Source organism: Ranitomeya imitator, chromosome 6 (assembly GCF_032444005.1).
Source record: "Ranitomeya imitator isolate aRanImi1 chromosome 6, aRanImi1.pri, whole genome shotgun sequence".
Lineage (NCBI taxonomy): Eukaryota > Metazoa > Chordata > Amphibia > Anura > Dendrobatidae > Ranitomeya > Ranitomeya imitator.
The window spans coordinates 339,115,292-339,134,925 of record NC_091287.1 but is presented as its reverse complement, the minus strand read 5'-3'; the positions used below and the strand labels follow the sequence as shown (position 1 = coordinate 339,134,925).

Genomic DNA, 19,634 nt, shown 5'->3' with positions numbered 1-19,634 from the left:
CAAAGACGGAGTGCCGTGTTATTACCTTACTACAATTGAATGCAGGCAGAGAGAGGGGTGAGTCCATGTCAGTTACTGACATTGTTTCCTGTGTACCTGCGCCCCACCCATGACTGTGCTGAATTCTTGCAGCCGACTGAAGGGGGCAGGCGGCCGCAGGCATTAGCCATGTCATTTTCCCAAAGTATGTCCCCTTGGGGAGGCAGAGCCCTAGGCGCGTGCCTACCTCTTCTCCCTGCCCTGCCTTTGTGCACAATTGTGATAAGTCATACCAAGAAGAAATGATAATATTGGATGATAGATTCCTAAAGAAGTGATGACTAGCTTAAAAAAAAAATCTTCTTTTAAAGTAATTGTTACTAACGTCTTCAAAGTTGCAGTGTAATAAGGTTGTCAATTGCAAATGCAATGGGCCAGTCCCAAGTTGCATGGTGTGTATTTTGCATTGGCAAGCTGTTTTGTTCACTGCATGTTTTGTGCTCTGGCTCCGGTCTACTATTTATTTAGGCGTCTTTGTCTTCATTAGTGTATATTTTCTGGTGTTCTTGTCACGACACAACTGTCGGGTGACCCAGGACCCCAGGTGCTCCTTGCCTGTCCCTAACACTCTTGGGCGCCCTAGCTCGCCCTTCTCCCCAGGATACGTCAGATGGCGAAGATACCAGGGCCTCCGTCTGTTCTCTTCTCACATATAACAGGGGAATGCACCGGGGTGTGAAGGTAGGGGAATAAACCAAAACAGAGAAGGATAAGGAATTACCACGCATACAAACCAAGCAACAGTCACTAAAAACTCCTTCAACTTTCTTTTTCATACGAACTCCTCTCACTCCATTAGCCATGCAGCAATGAAGCTAGTTCTGACAAGGATTAGTATCAGAGCCCAGATTATAAAGAGAAAAGGAGTGGCTAACCGAGCACAGCTGTGAGTTCTGGGATTTCCAACATGGCCGATTAACCCCTGTTCTGCCAGAAAGAATAAACACGTTTAAAAATTTTAAAAGAAGAAGTGCTTCTTTTCAGCTCCGGAGTAGGAGCAATCAGATGCTGTGGTCTTCTGGCTCCACGCTGTTGTGGCAACCCCGTGACAGTACCCCCTCTTCTATGAGGGACCTCCAGAACCTCAGGACCAGGTTTATTAGGGTATGCCACGTGAAAAGTCTGGCCACATGAACATCAGATGCTAGTACCCACATGCTCTCCTCAGGACCGTACCCCCTCCAATATACCAGATACTGAAGCAACCGATGAACAAGATGAGAATCCCAAATCTTCGCAATCTGAGACTTTAAGTTACCATCGACAATGACAGGAGATGGGATTAGAGGTGATGGTACATAAGATGCAACTTTTTTTTTGAGGAGAGAGTGATGAAATACATTATGAATCCTAAAGGTAGGTGGTAAAGCAAGGTGAAATGCTATGGTATTGACGATGGCTATGATCTTATAAGGACCGATTAACCTGGGAACCAGTTTCCAAGATGGAAGCTTCAGCTTAATGTTCCTAGAGGACGGCCACACCAAGTCACCAACACACAGGTCCAGACCCACCAAACGTCTCCGATCAGCCACACTCTTGTATTTGGATCCTATCTTCCTCAAATTATTCTTAACCCCCGGCCATATGGTAGAAATGGAAGATGAAAACCGTTCTTCCTCTGGTAATCCAGAAGGGCGATTACCACTAAAAGAACTAAACTGAGGATGAAACCCATATGCCCCGAAAAAAATGGGAATTTACAGGTTGATTCCCGACAACGAATATTTACAGCAAATTCGGCTAACGGTAAGTAAGTTTCCTAGTCCTCCTGATTTTCAGAAACAAAACACCAGAAATACGTCTCTAGATTATAGTTAGCCAGTTCAATCTGCCCATTAGACTGCGGGTGAAAAGCGGAAGAAAATTACAAAGGGATTCCCAGACAGGTGCAAAATGCCCTCCAAAACTTGGAGACAAACTGCACTTCTCCTTCTGAAACCATATCGGTCGTGATCCCATTTAATCTAATTATTCCCCTGATGAAAATTTGCACCAAGGATTTGGCGTTTGGTAAAGCGATAAAATTAGACATTTTACAGAATCTTTCCACCACCACAAGAATTACAGTATTCCCCGCCAACAAGGGTAGATCCGTGATAAGTTGGGAAGGACACGTGCCCATGAAATGGCCCTTTTTACCACAAAATAAACACACTCCCCCTTATGGCAGAGAACAGACAATTTACCAGAATGTGATTCCGCACCCACCTGCATGGGTTCCTCAGTAGGCTTACTGCTGACCTCCATTGACCCTGGTCCTCCTGCACCCAGAGGTGACTCCCTATGTCTCTGGCAAAGACTGCGATCAACCCGGATCTCTAGAGACATGGCTGCCTCAAGGGAGTCAGGAGTCAAACATGGCTAAAGGTACCTTCACACATAACGATATCGTTAACGATATCGTTGCAACGTCACGCTTTTTGTGACGTAGCAACGATCCCGCTAACGATCTCGTTAGGTGTGACAGCGACCAACGATCAGGCCCCTGCTGGGAGATCGTTGGTCGTGGGGAATGATCAGGACTTTTTTTTGGTCGCTGATCACCCGCTGTCATCGCTGGATCGGCGTGTGTGACGCCGATCCAGCGATGTGTTCATTTGTAACCAGGGTAAATATCGGGTTACTAAGCGCAGGGCCGCGCTTGGTAACCCGATATTTACCCTGGTTACCATTTAAAAAAAAAAAAAGTACATACTTACATTCCGATGTCTGTCACGTCCCCCGGCGTCCACAGGGTTAAAACTGAGAGACAGACGTGAGAGAAAACTCCCATGCTTGGGGGTCCTCATGAAGGAGCGAGGTTACTATCACCACATGTTGCTCCTCTGTACCTGAGGAAACCGGACGTAACTTGAAGTACAGTTTACAGGTGTCTCTGAAAACAAACTTGTCATGCCTCCCAGGAAACCTGTCAGGCAATGCAACCTTGGCTCCTCTATGGTTTGCCTTAAGGTACTGTCACACTAGACGATATCGCTAGCGATCCGTGACGTTGCAGCGTCCTCGCTAGCGATATCGTCCAGTGTGACAGGCAGCAGAGATCAGGCCCCTGCTGGGAGATCGCTGGTCGGGGAAGAAAATCCAGAACTTTATTTCGTCGCTGGACTCCTCGTAGACATCGCTGAATCGGCGTGTGTGACACCGATTCAGCGATGTCTTTGCTGGTAACCAGGGTAAACATCGGGTAACTAAGCGCAGGGCCGCGCTTAGTAACCCGATGTTTACCCTGGTTACCATCCTAAAAGTAAAAAAACAAACACTACATACTTACCTACAGCCGTCTGTCCTCCAGCGCTGTGCTCTGCTCTCCTCCTGCTCTGGCTGTGAGCGTCGGTCAGCCGGAAAGCAGAGCGGTGACGTCACCGCTCTGCTTTCTGGCTGCCCGGCGCTCACAGCCAGACCAGAGAAGCAGAGCGCCGAGGACAGACAGCAGAAGGTAAGTATGTAGCGTTTGTTTTTTTACTTTTTAGGATGGTAACCAGGGTAAACATCGGGTTACTAAGCGCGGCCCTGCGCTTAGTTACCCGATGTTTACCCTGGTTACCGGGGACCTCGGGATCGTTGGTCGCTGGAGAGCTGTCTGTGTGACAGCTCTCCAGCGACCAAACAGCGACGCTGCAGCGATCCGGATCGTTGTCGGTATCGCTGCAGCGTCGCTATGTGTGACGGTACCTTAAGAGACGTGATTCTCACACATGTATTAGCATGCTGCAAAACCACCATGCATAAATCCGCCACCTCCAGACTGAGCTGCTGCAATTGTCTTGGCAGAGCAGAGATAGGATCCATCATGGATCAGAGAAAACAGTAGCGATCAAAGCTAATGTCACGACACAGCTGTCAGGTGACCTGGGACCAGGGGCTACTTCCCTGTCCCTAATACTAGGGGGCGCCCTGCTCCCCGGGATACTTCAGATGGTGAAGATTCCTGGGCTTCCGCCTTTGCCTTATCTCCTGAGTTAGCCCTCTGTCTGTTCTCTGCCACCACCCAGAGAAGAGGGGGCGCTACTGTGCACCATAGTACACCAACCTGAAAAGCAAGGCAAACACAAACACGGGTTAACAGAAAACTCCAGGCATACAAAATATTCACTTATATATAACAGAGGAATGCACCAGGTTGTGAAGGTAGGGGAATAAACCAAAACAGAAGATACGGAATTACCACACGTTCAAACCAAGTAACAGTCACTAATAACTCCTTCAACTCTCCTCATACGAACTGCTCTCACTCCGTTAGCCATGCAGCAATGAAGCTAGCTCTGACAAGGATTAGTATCAGAGCCCAGATTATAAAGGGAAAAGGAGTGGCTAACCGAGCACAGCTGTGAGCACAGGGATTTCCAACATTAACCCCTGTTCAGCGAAAAGGAATAAACACATTTAAAATTAATAAGTGCTTCCTCCCAGTGCCGGAGTAGGAGCAATCAGACGCTGCAGTCTTCTGGCTCCACACTGTCGCAGTAAACCCATGACAGTTCTACTGTTAAGCACATGTATTCTTCTCTCTGTCCCCCAGATTTACCCTAAAAATATTAGCTATTAACCTATCCACTTACATTTAGTTTTTTTAAGTTATGGTCTGATATCTCTGCTTGATTGTATAATGGTGGTATTGCTTTAGGATTTCTTCTTTGAACCCCCCGTTGTTTCATCTAAGGGTCTGCTTTGTCTACCCCAGTATTCTACAATAAGTTAGAGATATTGGATTGTGTTGTGAGCGTACATTCATTTGTGGTTGAACTATTCTAAGGTTTTTTGGATACTATAGGGTTAGCCGCCGTTGAGTGGGGGCGCCATTTGCGTTCAAGAGGGTGCCAACCTCCGCTGTCAGGAAGGGTCCCGCTAGGGTTAATTAGGGGTATATAAGTATAACTTTCACCTATGCTGGTACACCTTAAACAGATCAGCAACATTTATATATATTTTTTTCATTTGGTTTTTCACACTGTGGAGTTTTTAAGAATTTATTAATAAAAGATATTTTTAGAGGTATTCATTTTTTTCATATGAACGGTAGCCATAACTAATCCCAGTTGTATCCGTTGTATGATAATTTTTTACATTAAAATACTTACTGGTTTCTATCTTCTGTCATTTCCAATGCTGCTCCGGACTTCTCCTACATCATGTGACCCGAGCTTTTTCTTGCCGGCTCACACAGCGGAACATTAGCTCCTTAATGTATGTCTATAAGAGTCTGGTTCTGAATCTCCTTAATTTACATTGAGAAAGTTACTTCCGAGCCACACAGAAGACACTGTGTGATCCGGCAGGTCACAGCAGCAGTAACGTGATGCAGTAGAGAACAGAGCAGCACTGGAAACTGCAGAAGACTGGGAACGGCAAGTATTTTAATGCATACACTGTAAACCCATTGTTAATTGGCAATAGAGGGCAAAAGTTTGTTGGAGTGGTCCTTTAAGGATGTCACATCTGTACAACTTCCTTTGCACATGCAGGCGTGCAGCGATTAGCCAATGTTACCAAGGAAGGATGCTATGGTTTAGATATTTTGCAGGGAAAATATCGTATTAAATTAAATCCATATTAATGTTTAATTCTAAAATGGGACCCATTAATGACATTTATATGCATTCCTAACACCTGAAAAAGGTTCTCACTAATAAACCATAATGTCGCCTTGATGGGCCATTGATCAGAAGCTCTTCTTATTTCACTTTGAACGGTGTGATGCCTCCAATTTTTTAATTTCATTCCTATTACTGCATATGGTAGTGTTCTGATGGGGAAATCACCCTAATAAGACATTGGCCTAATCTTCATAACAGATTAAGGGTAACTGTGCTTTCAAGTATATATTGAGAATAAGTTGTCCTGCGTGTGTACATGAGGAATAACACCAATTCAGGTCATGTGACTTATGTCCTGCATTCTCAGCAGTTTTCCCCTCTCCATGCTCTATCTGTAACTTGCAATCCACTGATATGTTAACACCCCCCTATATACATCGTATGAGCCCACACACATCTCTTACATACAGTATGAGCCCCCACATTGTCCCTCTATATACAGTATGAGCCCCCACATTGTCCCTCTATATACAGTATGAGCCCCCCACATTGTCCCTCTATATACAGCGAGTCCCCACATAGCCTCTCTATATACACTGTGAGCCCCCTGCATAGTGTGAGCATCCACATACCCTTTCTATATACAGTATTAGACCCCTCATAACCCCCTATATACAGAGTGTGCCCCCAGATAGCCTCTCTATATGCAATAGCCCCCTTGTATACATTGAGTCCCCCATATGGCCTCCTATATACAGCATGAGCCCCCAGATAGCCCCTTTATATGCCACCTGTATACAGTGAGCCTCACATAGCCCCTCTAAATACAGTGAACACCCACATAGTCCCCTGTATACAGTGTGAGCACCCACATAGCTTCTATATACAGTATGAGACCCCCACATGACCCTCTATTTACAGTGAGTTTCCACATAACATCTCTATATACAATGAGCCCCCACATAGCCTCCTATATACAGTATGGCCCCACAAAACCTGTATATACAGTATCACACCCCACATAACTTCTTACATATAGTATGAGCCCCCACATGGCCCTATATACAGTATGAGCCCCCATATAGCCTCCTATATACAGTATGGCCCCACAAAACCTGTATATACAGTATGAGCCCCCACATAGCCTACTATATACATGCAAACATCCCATACACATATATGAAGAAAACCACTCACCTCACTCCCGTTCTCTTGGCGCTCTGCTCCAGTGTCCTGTGCACTGACTGTCCGCACAGCAGATACGACGTAATCACGCTTGCTGACGAACACGATTATTAGTGGAAGAAGGAGCTCGCTGCGCCGTCCTCCACCAGTGTATTCATCTCTGCATCCTGAAGGTGCTAATAGCATGGAGAGCGTGCAGCGGATAACGTGGGCAAGAACATGGTGCAGCCCAAAGGCCACTATTTCAGTCATTAGGCTGTCTTGGTCCATGGACCAGATTAACAGCCAGAGGGCCCGCCAGTTTGTGTAGCTCTGGTTTACACTATGCTGACATCAATGAGGTGAACAATCCTGACAGCTAGTAGCTGGACTGGGAGTGACAAAAACGTCCTGAGAGCGCAAATGCCAAGGAATATGGGCATATAGTTCAGCGTTGAAGTCAAGATCCAGACACATCCCAAACATGTCAGCCATGATTCAGCATGTAGTATCCATCCGAAGGATAGGTGGCAAAAATAGGGGGCAAAGATATCTTTATATCTTAAAATAACAAATCATGGTTGCAGGGCTTTCAAAACTCTTGTAAATCTGCTTTAAATAAATTGCACCTAAGGTCCATTTACTCTGCTAGATTATTGTGAACAAACTTTCATAGTGATGCTCGTTTTCTGATAATCATGTCATCTAAAATATGCATAACACTCGTTCGTTGGATGAAATGATCTTTTGGGCTTCAAGAAAGATCATCTTTCTCGGCAGCACATTGTCTTGTGTAAACCTGTGCTTCTGGGAACAATGGCAGACTCTGTTATGTGAATGATCTATTACAGGCATTAGCGTAGCTACCGGGGGGCAGAGGGTGCGGGCGCCCTTGGCCTGGTGCTCTGAGGGGGCCCACCTGGAGCTACGCTACTGTAAATGTATCGGCGCATGCTGCGCGCCAATACAGTTACCTTCTGCGGCAGAGCAGACGTCGTCGACACTGACAGTGGGTGTGATGACGTCACTGCCTGGCGCCCGCTGTCAGGAGATCAGCGGGAGCAGCACAGGAACCAGGAAGAAGAGAGGCGAGGATTTATTTTTTATGGGTGCTGCTGCCTTATTACAGGGTCTGACTGTGGGGGTGCTGCCTTATTACAGGATCTGACTATGGGGGTGCTGCCTTATTACAGGATCTGACTATGGGGGTGCTGCCTCATTACAGGGTCTGACTATGGGGGTGCTGCCTCATTACAGGGTCTGACTGTGGGGGTGCTGCCTTATTACAGGGTCTGACTATGGGGGTGCTGCCTTATTACAGGATCTGACTATGGGGGTGCTGCCTCATTACAGGGTCTGACTATGGGGGTGCTGCCTCATTACAGGGTCTGACTATGGGGGTGCTGCCTTATTACAGGGTCTGACTATGGAGGTGCTGCCTCATTACAGGGTCTGACTATGGGGGTGCTGCCTCATTACAGGGTCTGACTATGGGGGTGCTGCCTTATTACAGGGTCTGACTATGGGGGTGCTGCCTTATTACAGGGTCTGCCTATAGAGATGCTGCCTTATTACAGGGTCTGCCTATAGGGATGCTGGCTTATTACAGGGTCTGACTATGGGGGTGCTGCCTCATTACAGGGTCTGACTATGGGGGTGCTGCCTTATTACAGGGTCTGCCTATAGGGGTGCTGCCTTCTTACAGGGTCTGACTATGGGGGGCTGCCTCATTACAAGGTCTGACTATGGGGGTGCTGCCTTATTACATGGTCTGACTGTGGGGGTGCTTCCTTATTACAGGGTCTGCCTATAGGGGTGCTGCCTTATTACAGGGTCTGCCTATGGGGGTGCTGCCTCATTACAGGGTCTGACTATGAGGGTGCTGCCTCATTATAGGGTCTGACTATGGGGGTGCTGCCTTATTACAGGGTCTGCCTGTAGGGGTGCTGCCTTATTACAGGGTCTGCCTATAGGGGTGCTGCCTTATTTCAGGGACTGACTAAGGAGGCTACCTCATTACAGGGTCTGACTATGGGGGCTGCCTCATTACAGGGTCTGACTATGGGGGTGCTGCCTTATTACAGGGTCTGCCTATGGGGGTGCTGCCTCATTACAGGGTCTGACTATGAGGGTGCTGCCTCATTATAGGGTCTGACTATGGGGGTGCTGCCTTATTACAGGGTCTGCCTGTAGGGGTGCTGCCTTATTACAGGGTCTGCCTATAGGGGTGCTGCCTTATTTCAGGGACTGACTAAGGAGGCTACCTCATTACAGGGTCTGACTATGGGGGCTGCCTCATTACAGGGTCTGACTATGGGGGTGCTGCCTTTTTACAGGGTCTGACTATGGGGGTGCTGCCTTATTACTGGGTCTGACTATGGGGGTGCTGCCTTATTACAGCGTCTGCCTATAGGGGTGCTGCCTTATTACAGGGTCTGACTATAGGGGTGCTGCCTTATTACAGGGTCTGACTATGGGGGGCTGCCTCATTACAGGGTCTGACTAAGGGGGCTGCCTCATTACAGGGTCTGACTATGGGGGTGCTACCTTATTACAGGGTCTGCCTATGGGGGGCTTCCTTATTACAGGGTCTGACTATGGGGGTGCTGCCTCATTACAGGGTCTGACTCTGGGGGTGCTGCCTAATTACAGGGTCTGCCTATAGCGGTGCTGCCTTATTACAGGGTCTGACTATGGAGGTGCTGCCTCATTACAGGGTCTGACTATGGGGGTGCTGCCTCATTACAGGGTCTGACTATGGGGGTGCTGCCTTATTACAGGGTCTGACTATGGGGGTGCTGCCTTATTACAGGGTCTGCCTATAGAGATGCTGCCTTATTACAGGGTCTGCCTATAGGGATGCTGGCTTATTACAGGGTCTGACTATGGGGGTGCTGCCTCATTACAGGGTCTGACTATGGGGGTGCTGCCTTATTACAGGGTCTGCCTATAGGGGTGCTGCCTTCTTACAGGGTCTGACTATGGGGGGCTGCCTCATTACAAGGTCTGACTATGGGGGTGCTGCCTTATTACATGGTCTGACTGTGGGGGTGCTTCCTTATTACAGGGTCTGCCTATAGGGGTGCTGCCTTATTACAGGGTCTGCCTATGGGGGTGCTGCCTCATTACAGGGTCTGACTATGAGGGTGCTGCCTCATTATAGGGTCTGACTATGGGGGTGCTGCCTTATTACAGGGTCTGCCTGTAGGGGTGCTGCCTTATTACAGGGTCTGCCTATAGGGGTGCTGCCTTATTTCAGGGACTGACTAAGGAGGCTACCTCATTACAGGGTCTGACTATGGGGGCTGCCTCATTACAGGGTCTGACTATGGGGGTGCTGCCTTATTACAGGGTCTGCCTATGGGGGTGCTGCCTCATTACAGGGTCTGACTATGAGGGTGCTGCCTCATTATAGGGTCTGACTATGGGGGTGCTGCCTTATTACAGGGTCTGCCTGTAGGGGTGCTGCCTTATTACAGGGTCTGCCTATAGGGGTGCTGCCTTATTTCAGGGACTGACTAAGGAGGCTACCTCATTACAGGGTCTGACTATGGGGGCTGCCTCATTACAGGGTCTGACTATGGGGGTGCTGCCTTTTTACAGGGTCTGACTATGGGGGTGCTGCCTTATTACTGGGTCTGACTATGGGGGTGCTGCCTTATTACAGCGTCTGCCTATAGGGGTGCTGCCTTATTACAGGGTCTGACTATAGGGGTGCTGCCTTATTACAGGGTCTGACTATGGGGGGCTGCCTCATTACAGGGTCTGACTAAGGGGGCTGCCTCATTACAGGGTCTGACTATGGGGGTGCTACCTTATTACAGGGTCTGCCTATGGGGGGCTTCCTTATTACAGGGTCTGACTATGGGGGTGCTGCCTCATTACAGGGTCTGACTCTGGGGGTGCTGCCTAATTACAGGGTCTGCCTATAGCGGTGCTGCCTTATTACAGGGTCTGACTATGGGGGTGCTGCCTTATTACAGGGTCTGACTATGGGGGGGCTGCCTTATTTCATGGTCTGACTAAGGGGGATGCCTCATTACAGGGTCTGCCATATGCTATAGAGTCTGCCTATGGGGAGTGCATTACACTATATTGTGGACTATTTTGTGCATTATGCTACTGTATATGGAGGCTATCTAGGGGACCATCATACATTATGGAGATTACAGTGTTGGGGTCATTATACATTGTTGGAGCCATCAAACAGTTTGGGGGCTACTAAGGAGTCAGTATACTGTACGTGTGGTACTATACAGTGAGGGGGCATTATACTGTGTATAAGAGAGCATCATACTGTGTATAGGGGAGCTGTATAGGGGAGACTCGGGACATTATTAAATGTAAAGTGGCACTTATTGTTATAGGGGAACTCAGGTTACTGTGGCTATCAAAGGGGCACACAGGACATTATTACTTTCTAGGGGCAAAATATGGGTACTGTTTTCTAAGGCACTTGCACCCGGCATTACTATATTATAGAGGGGTTCTTTAGAATTTAGAGGGCACAGAGAACCACACAACAGGTGCAGTAATAGGGACACATAGGGCAGCAGCGGCTCTGTATTGGGGTATCGGGCAGTAATAGGGGCACATATGGCAGCAGCAGCTCAGTATTGGGGTATCAGGTGCGGTAATAGGGACACATACGGCAGCAGCAGCTCAGTATTGGGGTATCAGGTGCAGTAATAGGGGCACATACGGCAGCAGAGGCTCAGTATTGGGGTATCAGGGGCAGTAATAGGGTCACATACGGCTGCAGTGGCTCAGTATTGGGATATCAGGTGTAGTTAAAGGGACACATACGGCAGCAGAGGCTCAGTATTGGGGTATCAGGTGCAGTAATAGGGGCACATACGGCAGCAGAGGCTCAGTATTGGGGTATCAGTTGCAGTAATAGGGGCACATACAGCAGCAGAGGCTCAGTATTGGGGTATCAAGTGCAGTAATAGGGACACATGGCAGCAGCGGCTCAGTATTGAGGTATCAGGTACAGTAATAGGGACACATACGGCAGCAGCGGCTCAGTATTGGGGTATCAGGTGCAGTAATAGGTGCACATACAGCAGCAGAGCCTCAGTATTGGGGTATCAGGTGCAGTAATAGGGACACATACGGCAGCAGAGGCTCAGTATTGGGGTATCAGGTGCAGTAATAGGGACACATACGCCAGCAGCGTCTCAGTATTGGGGTATCAGGTGCAGTAATAGCGGCACATACGGCAGCAGCGGCTCAGTATTGGGGTATCAGGGGCAGAAATAGGGACACATATGCCACCAGCGGCTCAGTATTGGGGTATCAGGTGCAGTAATAGGGGCACATATGGCAGCAGAGGCTCAGTATTGGGGTATCAGGTGCAGTAATAGGGGCACATACGGCAGCAGCGGCTCAGTATTGGGGTATCAGGGGCAGTAATAGGGACACATACGCCAGCAGAGGCTCAGTATTGGGGTATCAGGTGCAGTAATAGGGACACATATGCCATCAGCGGCTCAGTATTGGGGTATCAGGTGCAGTAATAGGGACACATACGCCAGCAGCGGCTCAGTATTGGGGTATCAGGTGCAGTAATAGGGACACATACGGCAGCAGCGGCTCAGTATTGGGGTATCAGGGGCAGTAATAGGGACACATACGCCACCAGCGGCTCAGTATTGGGGTATCAGGTGCAGTAATAGGGGCACATATGGCAGCAGAGGCTCAGTATTGGGGTATCAGGTGCAGTAATAGGGGCACATACGGCAGCAGCGGCTCAGTATTGGGGTATCGGGTGCAGTAATAGGGACACATACGGCAGCAGCGGCTCAGTATTGGGGTATCAGGTGCAGTAATAGCGGCACATACGGCAGCAGCGGCTCAGTATTGGGGTATCAGGGGCAGTAATAGGAGCACATACGGCAGCAGCGGCTCCGTATTGGGGTATCAGGTGCAGTAATAGGGACACATACGGCAGCAGCGGCTCCGTATTGGGGTATCAGGTGCAGTAATAGGGACACATGCGGCAGCAGCGGCTCAGTATTGGGGTATCAGGTGCAGTAATAGGGGCACATACGGCAGCAGAGGCTCAGTATTGGGGTATCAGGTGCAGTAATAGGGACACATACGGCAGCAGCGGCTCAGTATTGGGGTATCAGGTGCAGTAATAGGGGCACATATGGCAGCAGAGGCTCAGTATTGGGGTATCAGGTGCAGTAATAGGGGCACATACGGCAGCAGCGGCTCAGTGTTGGGGTATCAGGGGCAGTAATAGGGACACATACGCCAGCAGCAGCTCAGTATTGGGGTATCAGGGGCAGTAATAGGGACACATACGCCAGCATCGGCTCTGTATTGGGGTATCAGGTGCAGTAATAGGGGCACATACGGCAGCAGCGGCTCAGTATTAGGGTATCAGGTGCAGTAATAGGGGCACATACGGCAGCAGCGGCTCAGTATTGGGGTATCAGGTACAGTAATATGGACACATACAGCAGCAGAGGCTCCGTATTGGGGTATCAGGGGTAGTAATAGGGACACATACGGCAGCAGCGGCTCAGTATTGGGGTATCAGGTGCAGTAATAGGGACACATACGGCAGCAGCAGCTCAGTATTGGGGTATAAGGTGCAGTAATAGGGTCACATACACCAGCAGCGGCTCAGTATTGGGGTATCAGGTGCAGTAATAGGGACACATACGGCAGCAGCGGCTCAGTGTTGGGGTATCAGGGGCAGTAATAGGGACACATAAGCCATCAGCGGCTGAGTATTGGGGTATCAGGGGCAGTAATAGGGACACATACGCCACCAGCGGCTCAGTACTGGGGTATCAGGTGCAGTAATAGGGGCACATATGGCAGCAGAGGCTCAGTATTGGGGTATCAGGTGCAGTAATAGGGGCACATACGGCAGCAGCGGCTCAGTATTGGGGTATCAGGGGCAGTAATAGGGACACATACGCCAGCAGCGGCTCAGTATTGGGGTATCAGGGGCAGTAATAGGGACACATACGCCAGCAGTGGCTCAGTATTGGGGTATCAGGGGCAGTAATAGGGACACATATGGCAGCAGCGGCTCAGTATTGGGGTATCAGGTGCAGTAATAGGGACACATACGCCAGCATCGGCTCTGTATTGGGGTATCAGGTGCAGTAATAGGGGCACATACGGCAGCAGCGGCTCAGTATTAGGGTATCAGGTGCAGTAATAGGGGCACATATGGCAGCAGCGGCTCAGTATTGGGGTATCAGGTGCAGTAATAGGGACACATACGGCAGCAGCGGCTCAGTATTGGGGTATCAGGTACAGTAATAGGGACACATACAGCAGCAGAGGCTCAGTATTGGGGTATCAGGTGCAGTAATAGGGACACATACGGCAGCAGTGGCTCAGTGTTGGGGTATCAGGTGCAGTAATAGGGGCACATACGGCAGCAGCGGCTCAGTATTGGGGTATCAGGTACAGTAATAGGGACACATACAGCAGCAGAGGCTCAGTATTGGGGTATCAGGTGCAGTAATAGGGACACATACGGCAGCAGTGGCTCAGTATTGGGGTATCAAGGGCAGTAATAGGGACACATACGGCAGCAGCAGCTCAGTATTGGGGTATCAGGTACAGTAATAGGGACACATACACCAGCAGCGGCTCAGTATTGGGGTATCAGGTGCAGTAATAGGGACACATACGGCAGCAGTGGCTCAGTGTTGGGGTATCAGGTGCAGTAATAGGGGCACATACGGCAGCAGCGGCTCAGTATTGGGGTATCAGGTGCAGTAATAGGGGCACATACGTCAGCAGCGGCTCAGTATTGGGGTATCAGGGGCAGTAATAGGGACACATACGGCAGCAGCGGCTCAGTATTGGGGTATCAGGTGCAGTAATTGGGGCACATACGGCAGCAGCGGCTCAGTATTGGGGTATCAGGTGCAGTAATAGGGACACATACGGCAGCAGTGGCTCAGTGTTGGGGTATCAGGGGCAGTAATAGGGACACATACGGCAGCATCGGCTCAGTATTGGGGTATCAGGTGCAGTAATAGGGGCACATACGGCAGCAGTGGCTCAGTATTGGGGTATCAGGTACAGTAATAGGGGCCCATACGGCAGCAGCGGCTCAGTATTGGGGTATCAGGGGCAGTAATAGGGACACATACGGCAGCAGAGGCTCAGTATTGGGGTTTCAGGTGCAGTAATAGGGACACATACGGCAGCAGCGGCTCAGTATTGGGGTATCAGGTGCAGTAATAGGGGCACATACGGCAGCAGTGGCTCAGTATTGGGGTATCAGGTACAGTAATAGGGTCACATACGGCAGCATCGGCTCAGTATTGGGGTATCAGGTGCAGTAATAGGGACACATACGGCAGCAGAGGCTCAGTATTGGGGTATCAGGTGCAGTAATAGGGGCACATACGGCAGCAGTGGCTCAGTATTGGGGTATCAGGTACAGTAATAGGGTCACATACGGCAGCATCGGCTCAGTATTGGGGTATCAGGGGCAGTAATAGGGACACATACGGCAGCAGAGGCTCAGTATTGGGGTATCAGGTGCAGTAATAGGGACACATATGGCAGCAGAGGCTCAGTATTGGGGTATCAGGGGCAGTAATAGGGGCACATACGGCAGCAGTGGCTCAGTATTGGGGTATCAGGTACAGTAATAGTGGCACATACGGCAGCAGCGGCTCTGTATTAGGATATCAGCAGGATAAGGAGTTTGTGTAGGTTGGAGATAGATGGTGATGGGGCTGGATTATGAGAAGTGAAATGTGTCTTTGTTGTAATCTCTGCAGACGAGTCCTGGCTGGAAGAAGTCGTCCTGTCGGTCTGGGCCAGGTGGAAAAGACGGGAAAAATGAACGATTCCATCAGAAAGAACGTCAGCAGTATGAGATTATCTGTAACTGTGCTGTGATCTCTTATATGCTCTGTAGGACTGGTATCTACCACTGACCATATGGCGGTAATATCCATATTGGTCTTTATATAGAGATTATCTTCATTAATAGCGCTGTCATCTGCTGAGGTTCTCCTCCACTATTAGAAGCTTCGCCCCTCCTGGACCAAAACCCCAGCTACGCCTCTGAATACAGGTCTTTTAGTTTGTACTTGAAGAGTGTTCTGCCTGTGTAAAAAGACTATTAAACGACCGATTGGTGGTCGTTTAACACCACAAAATGGGGTAGTGTAGGTGCACCCTTAGGTGTCGTGACTTATGACTTTTGTATAGTTTCATTCAACAATAATTACTTGATGGAAAATGGTCTACCCTAGTAAGGCTTGCCTGTTTTCAGATTGTGCGGATCACCTTTTAAACCATGCCCCTTTACACTACTACTATACAGTGTGCAAAGAGTGGAGGGAAGACGCGCTGTGTAATTTTCTCACGGCCTTACATCCACATTGTACTATTCAAACATTACTAACTGTATATATAACTCAGAGATTTCACAGGCCATTGTTTACCCCTCCATATAGCTCAACCCTTAACGTACACTGGATGACAACACAAACAAACTGATTGATTGTATTATTGGTAGGCGCCGGATTTGAGTCAATACTGCGTGATTCAAGAGAACACGTTTCACTATTTTCTAAAAAAAAAAGATTAGAATTACAAATGAAGTGTGGGTTCATTTTGTCACTAAATCATGTTTTATATACCGATTTTGTAAAAAAAAAAAAAATCTAATTTTTTTTTTACAGGGAACCAGGAACTTGTTTTAGAGAAATCAAAGGTTCTGTTAGATCATTCTATAATTACATGTTCCAGATCACAGATAGTGGCAGGGTGTTTTACTTTTTTGCAAGGTTTTACTTCTGAGTGTTTTACACCAAATTAATGACAAAAACACTGATGAAACTGGATCAGAGTGTTTTCGTAAACCTGTACCATTTTGAAAAGTCATAACTTGATGTCCACAGTAGTCAAAACACACTTTACACAGCTGTTAAAGGCTAAGAACAACAGGATTTATTAACACAGCAGGAGTGCAATATTAATATGTGTATTCTTATTTTCAAGAACAACGTCACTGTTTAATACGTTTCGATTCAAATCTATGAAGTGCACACTTCATAAGGGGACGATCAGACGCTGTATCTTCAGTGCAGCACTGAAGGACACTTATAAGAGTTCATGATGACAGTGTTCCATATAAATATTTACAATGTAAACTTGCCTTCTGTCACCCCAGGGTCCCCTCCTCTGTATTTGTGTGCACTACAAGACTTGCTATTCTAGTCTGAGTCTTTGATCTTCCAAAATAGGTTGACACGGTATTAAATGCATTTAACCAAATCTAATGGGAATAGGCTAATGTGAGCCTGGACGTTATGTAAACGTGACTTCTTTACATCAATTTCAAATATGTCTGTAAATGTGCAGCATGGTATTACCAGTATTATAGTATTACCTTGTATAGCCAGGCAAAGAATGTTTCTACTAAAGTGTATGTCTTACAGTTACAGATCAGACCACCCAGAAGCAAGGGGACACCTGAGCGAAGCATTCACTGAAGACACTGGTGTTGGCACTAGTGTTGCAAGCAGTCCCCTGCCCCTCACTACAGGAAATGAGAGCCTGGACATCACGCTGATCAGACATCTACAGTACTGCTCCGAACTTATTAAGGTCAGATGTGAAGGATGTAAAAAGGCAAGGAATGTTTACTTTCATTCATGTTATAGAAATGGCAAGTCATATTTGTCATTGGATTGATAGCCCAGAAGAAGCCACTGAAAGCGAAACCCTGAGCCAGGCTAGAAGATCAGAGTGACACATGCTGTTTTATTAGTAGGAGTGCTAATTTGTTGTTTGTTTGCAAGTATATGGATTAAAAATGATTGTCTTTTAACAGAATGTTAGATGGTCTGCTCTTTCTCCCTTGCATAATCTGATGCAGTTACATGGGTTAGCTAGAACCAATGAGCAGCATTCCAGCTAACACCTGTTAGGTTTCATTGCAGTCATTACTACATCATGTGGATGGTTCAATGTGAAAAACTTGGTGAAAGTGTGTTTTGGGGGCCTTATAGCCTGTTTATTTTAGATTATAGCTAATATCTATATAAATCAATATATGTATCCAGACCGTTTTGAGTTCCCAAGCTCACCAGTGAACTTTTTTTTTTTTTCAGAATGTAACAAATTGTTGATTTGGTCACTTATAACATTTCTGCAATCTCTCTGAAGGATTAAATCTTTTTTCTAAGAATAATGATGATCTGTTTCTCTTCCATTACTCCTATGACTGCATGTTGTGGGTTCACAGCAACAGCTTCGGAATGCAAATGCCACACCTGTAATCAACGCCAGGACTTTTGCCTGCTTAATTGATGTATTGACGAAAGAATAACCCATGCAGCCCATTAAAGAGCTTTTCAGATGACTGTCCAATTAATTTTGGTCCATTTAAAAAGAGTCAGCTACACATTAAATAACTGTAATTCCTAAAACCTTACTCCAAATAGGATGTGAATATCCTCAAATTAAAGCTGAGAGTCTGCACATTAAGCCCATATTGATTGTGTAATTGCATCATCAATATGGTTTGGTAAAGAGCTAGAAACATTTGTGTCACAGTCTAAATATTTGTGGACCTCACTGTATATAGATAATAAATATTGTACTTGCACATGTTGGCAGTCACACAGAGGTGACTGCAGACTTTTCTTCTTAGACTGAACAACCCCTTTCACTTCGTGTCCTAGGGAGTATTAATATTTTTACATGGTTTTCTGTTTTGTTTGGCTTGTTTTAATTGTCACCATGTATACATAATTTCCTTTGCATAGCTTAACCAGGGAGCATCTGATCCGGGAGTCTATAGCAGTGGGACCCCTGAAATGATGTAATTGTAGGGGGATTCTCTCTGATGCCAATAGACAAACTCTTTATTATAGTTTACTGCATATGTAAATATTATTCAGCGTATTGTATCCCTTTAGAGCATTATGTTGAGCAATCATGCCATTAGCTGGGAAAATAATTTGTTTTGTACCAAGTATGCAGATTCAATAACATTTTGCAATCTTATTATGTTTCTTATAGCAAATTGTTACTTCAGGAGAAGCGCTGTTTGTCCTGAGAGATCTGAAGAAGAAACTGAGTAGACAGAGTCAAGTCATCAAGCAATTGTCAGACATCAGCAAAGACAACATGGGCAGCACCAATTCCGTTATGGAAGGTGAGTAAAGCCAAGCTTGTCATACTCTTTACTGTACTCTTAATGGTTTTGAGTATGTGTTTCACATGTGCGCGGTCACATGTTGAGAGCCAGAAGTGTGAAACAGAGCAGAATCCTTACAGTGAGTACATTGGGCACTGTCAGAATTCAGCACTTTCCATCTTTTTTATGTGGTTTTATGCAACAGAAACATTTTTTTGTGGTGACCTGTATAAAAAATGTTGTGCTACTATGTTAAATATTTAATTGGTTGGCAGGCTGATGTTTACAGCGATAATTCTTCTTGTCATAGCCTAAAGCTGGTTTTAGCTCGGTCATAGAACATGCACACTGCACATTTAATTGACAAAAGTGCTTTGTTCATATAACCGTGCTTAACACTGCATAGTTTCTTAGCAAATATTTTACCATACCAGATGATTCAGATGTTCTGAGTCAAGGATTTGTACGCACAGGCCCATGACGTGATGGCTCGTTGATAAGGTATAGGCCCATGATCTATGCTATTCTTCCAATGGAAGCAGCAGATAGTTTATACTTCCCTCATCTTGAATGAGATTGTAGAATGATTGTGCCTGCTAGAAGCATTAGCTCAGAAAGTCACATTATGCCTAATTAAATTAAGTGTTGCTGAATTTGCAAAAGTAAAGAAAATACAATGATGACATATCCAATAAGCCACCGTGAGCTATTGCTGCTAAGCATAATCTTTCAAAAATGAATTCAAG

General features: G+C 46.9%; 1 protein-coding gene across 2 annotated transcripts in view; it reads left to right on the top strand.

The window, feature by feature from the left end:
• Positions 1–19,634, top strand: part of RIPOR2 (RHO family interacting cell polarization regulator 2) — a 270,446-nt gene that overhangs the window by 219,424 nt on the left and 31,388 nt on the right. For both annotated transcript variants that reach the window (XM_069730892.1, XM_069730893.1), the window contains 2 exons: positions 17,183–17,351; positions 18,771–18,906. In XM_069730892.1, the coding sequence (XP_069586993.1) occupies positions 17,183–17,351; positions 18,771–18,906 (305 nt within the window). The remainder of the gene's footprint in view (positions 1–17,182; positions 17,352–18,770; positions 18,907–19,634) is intronic.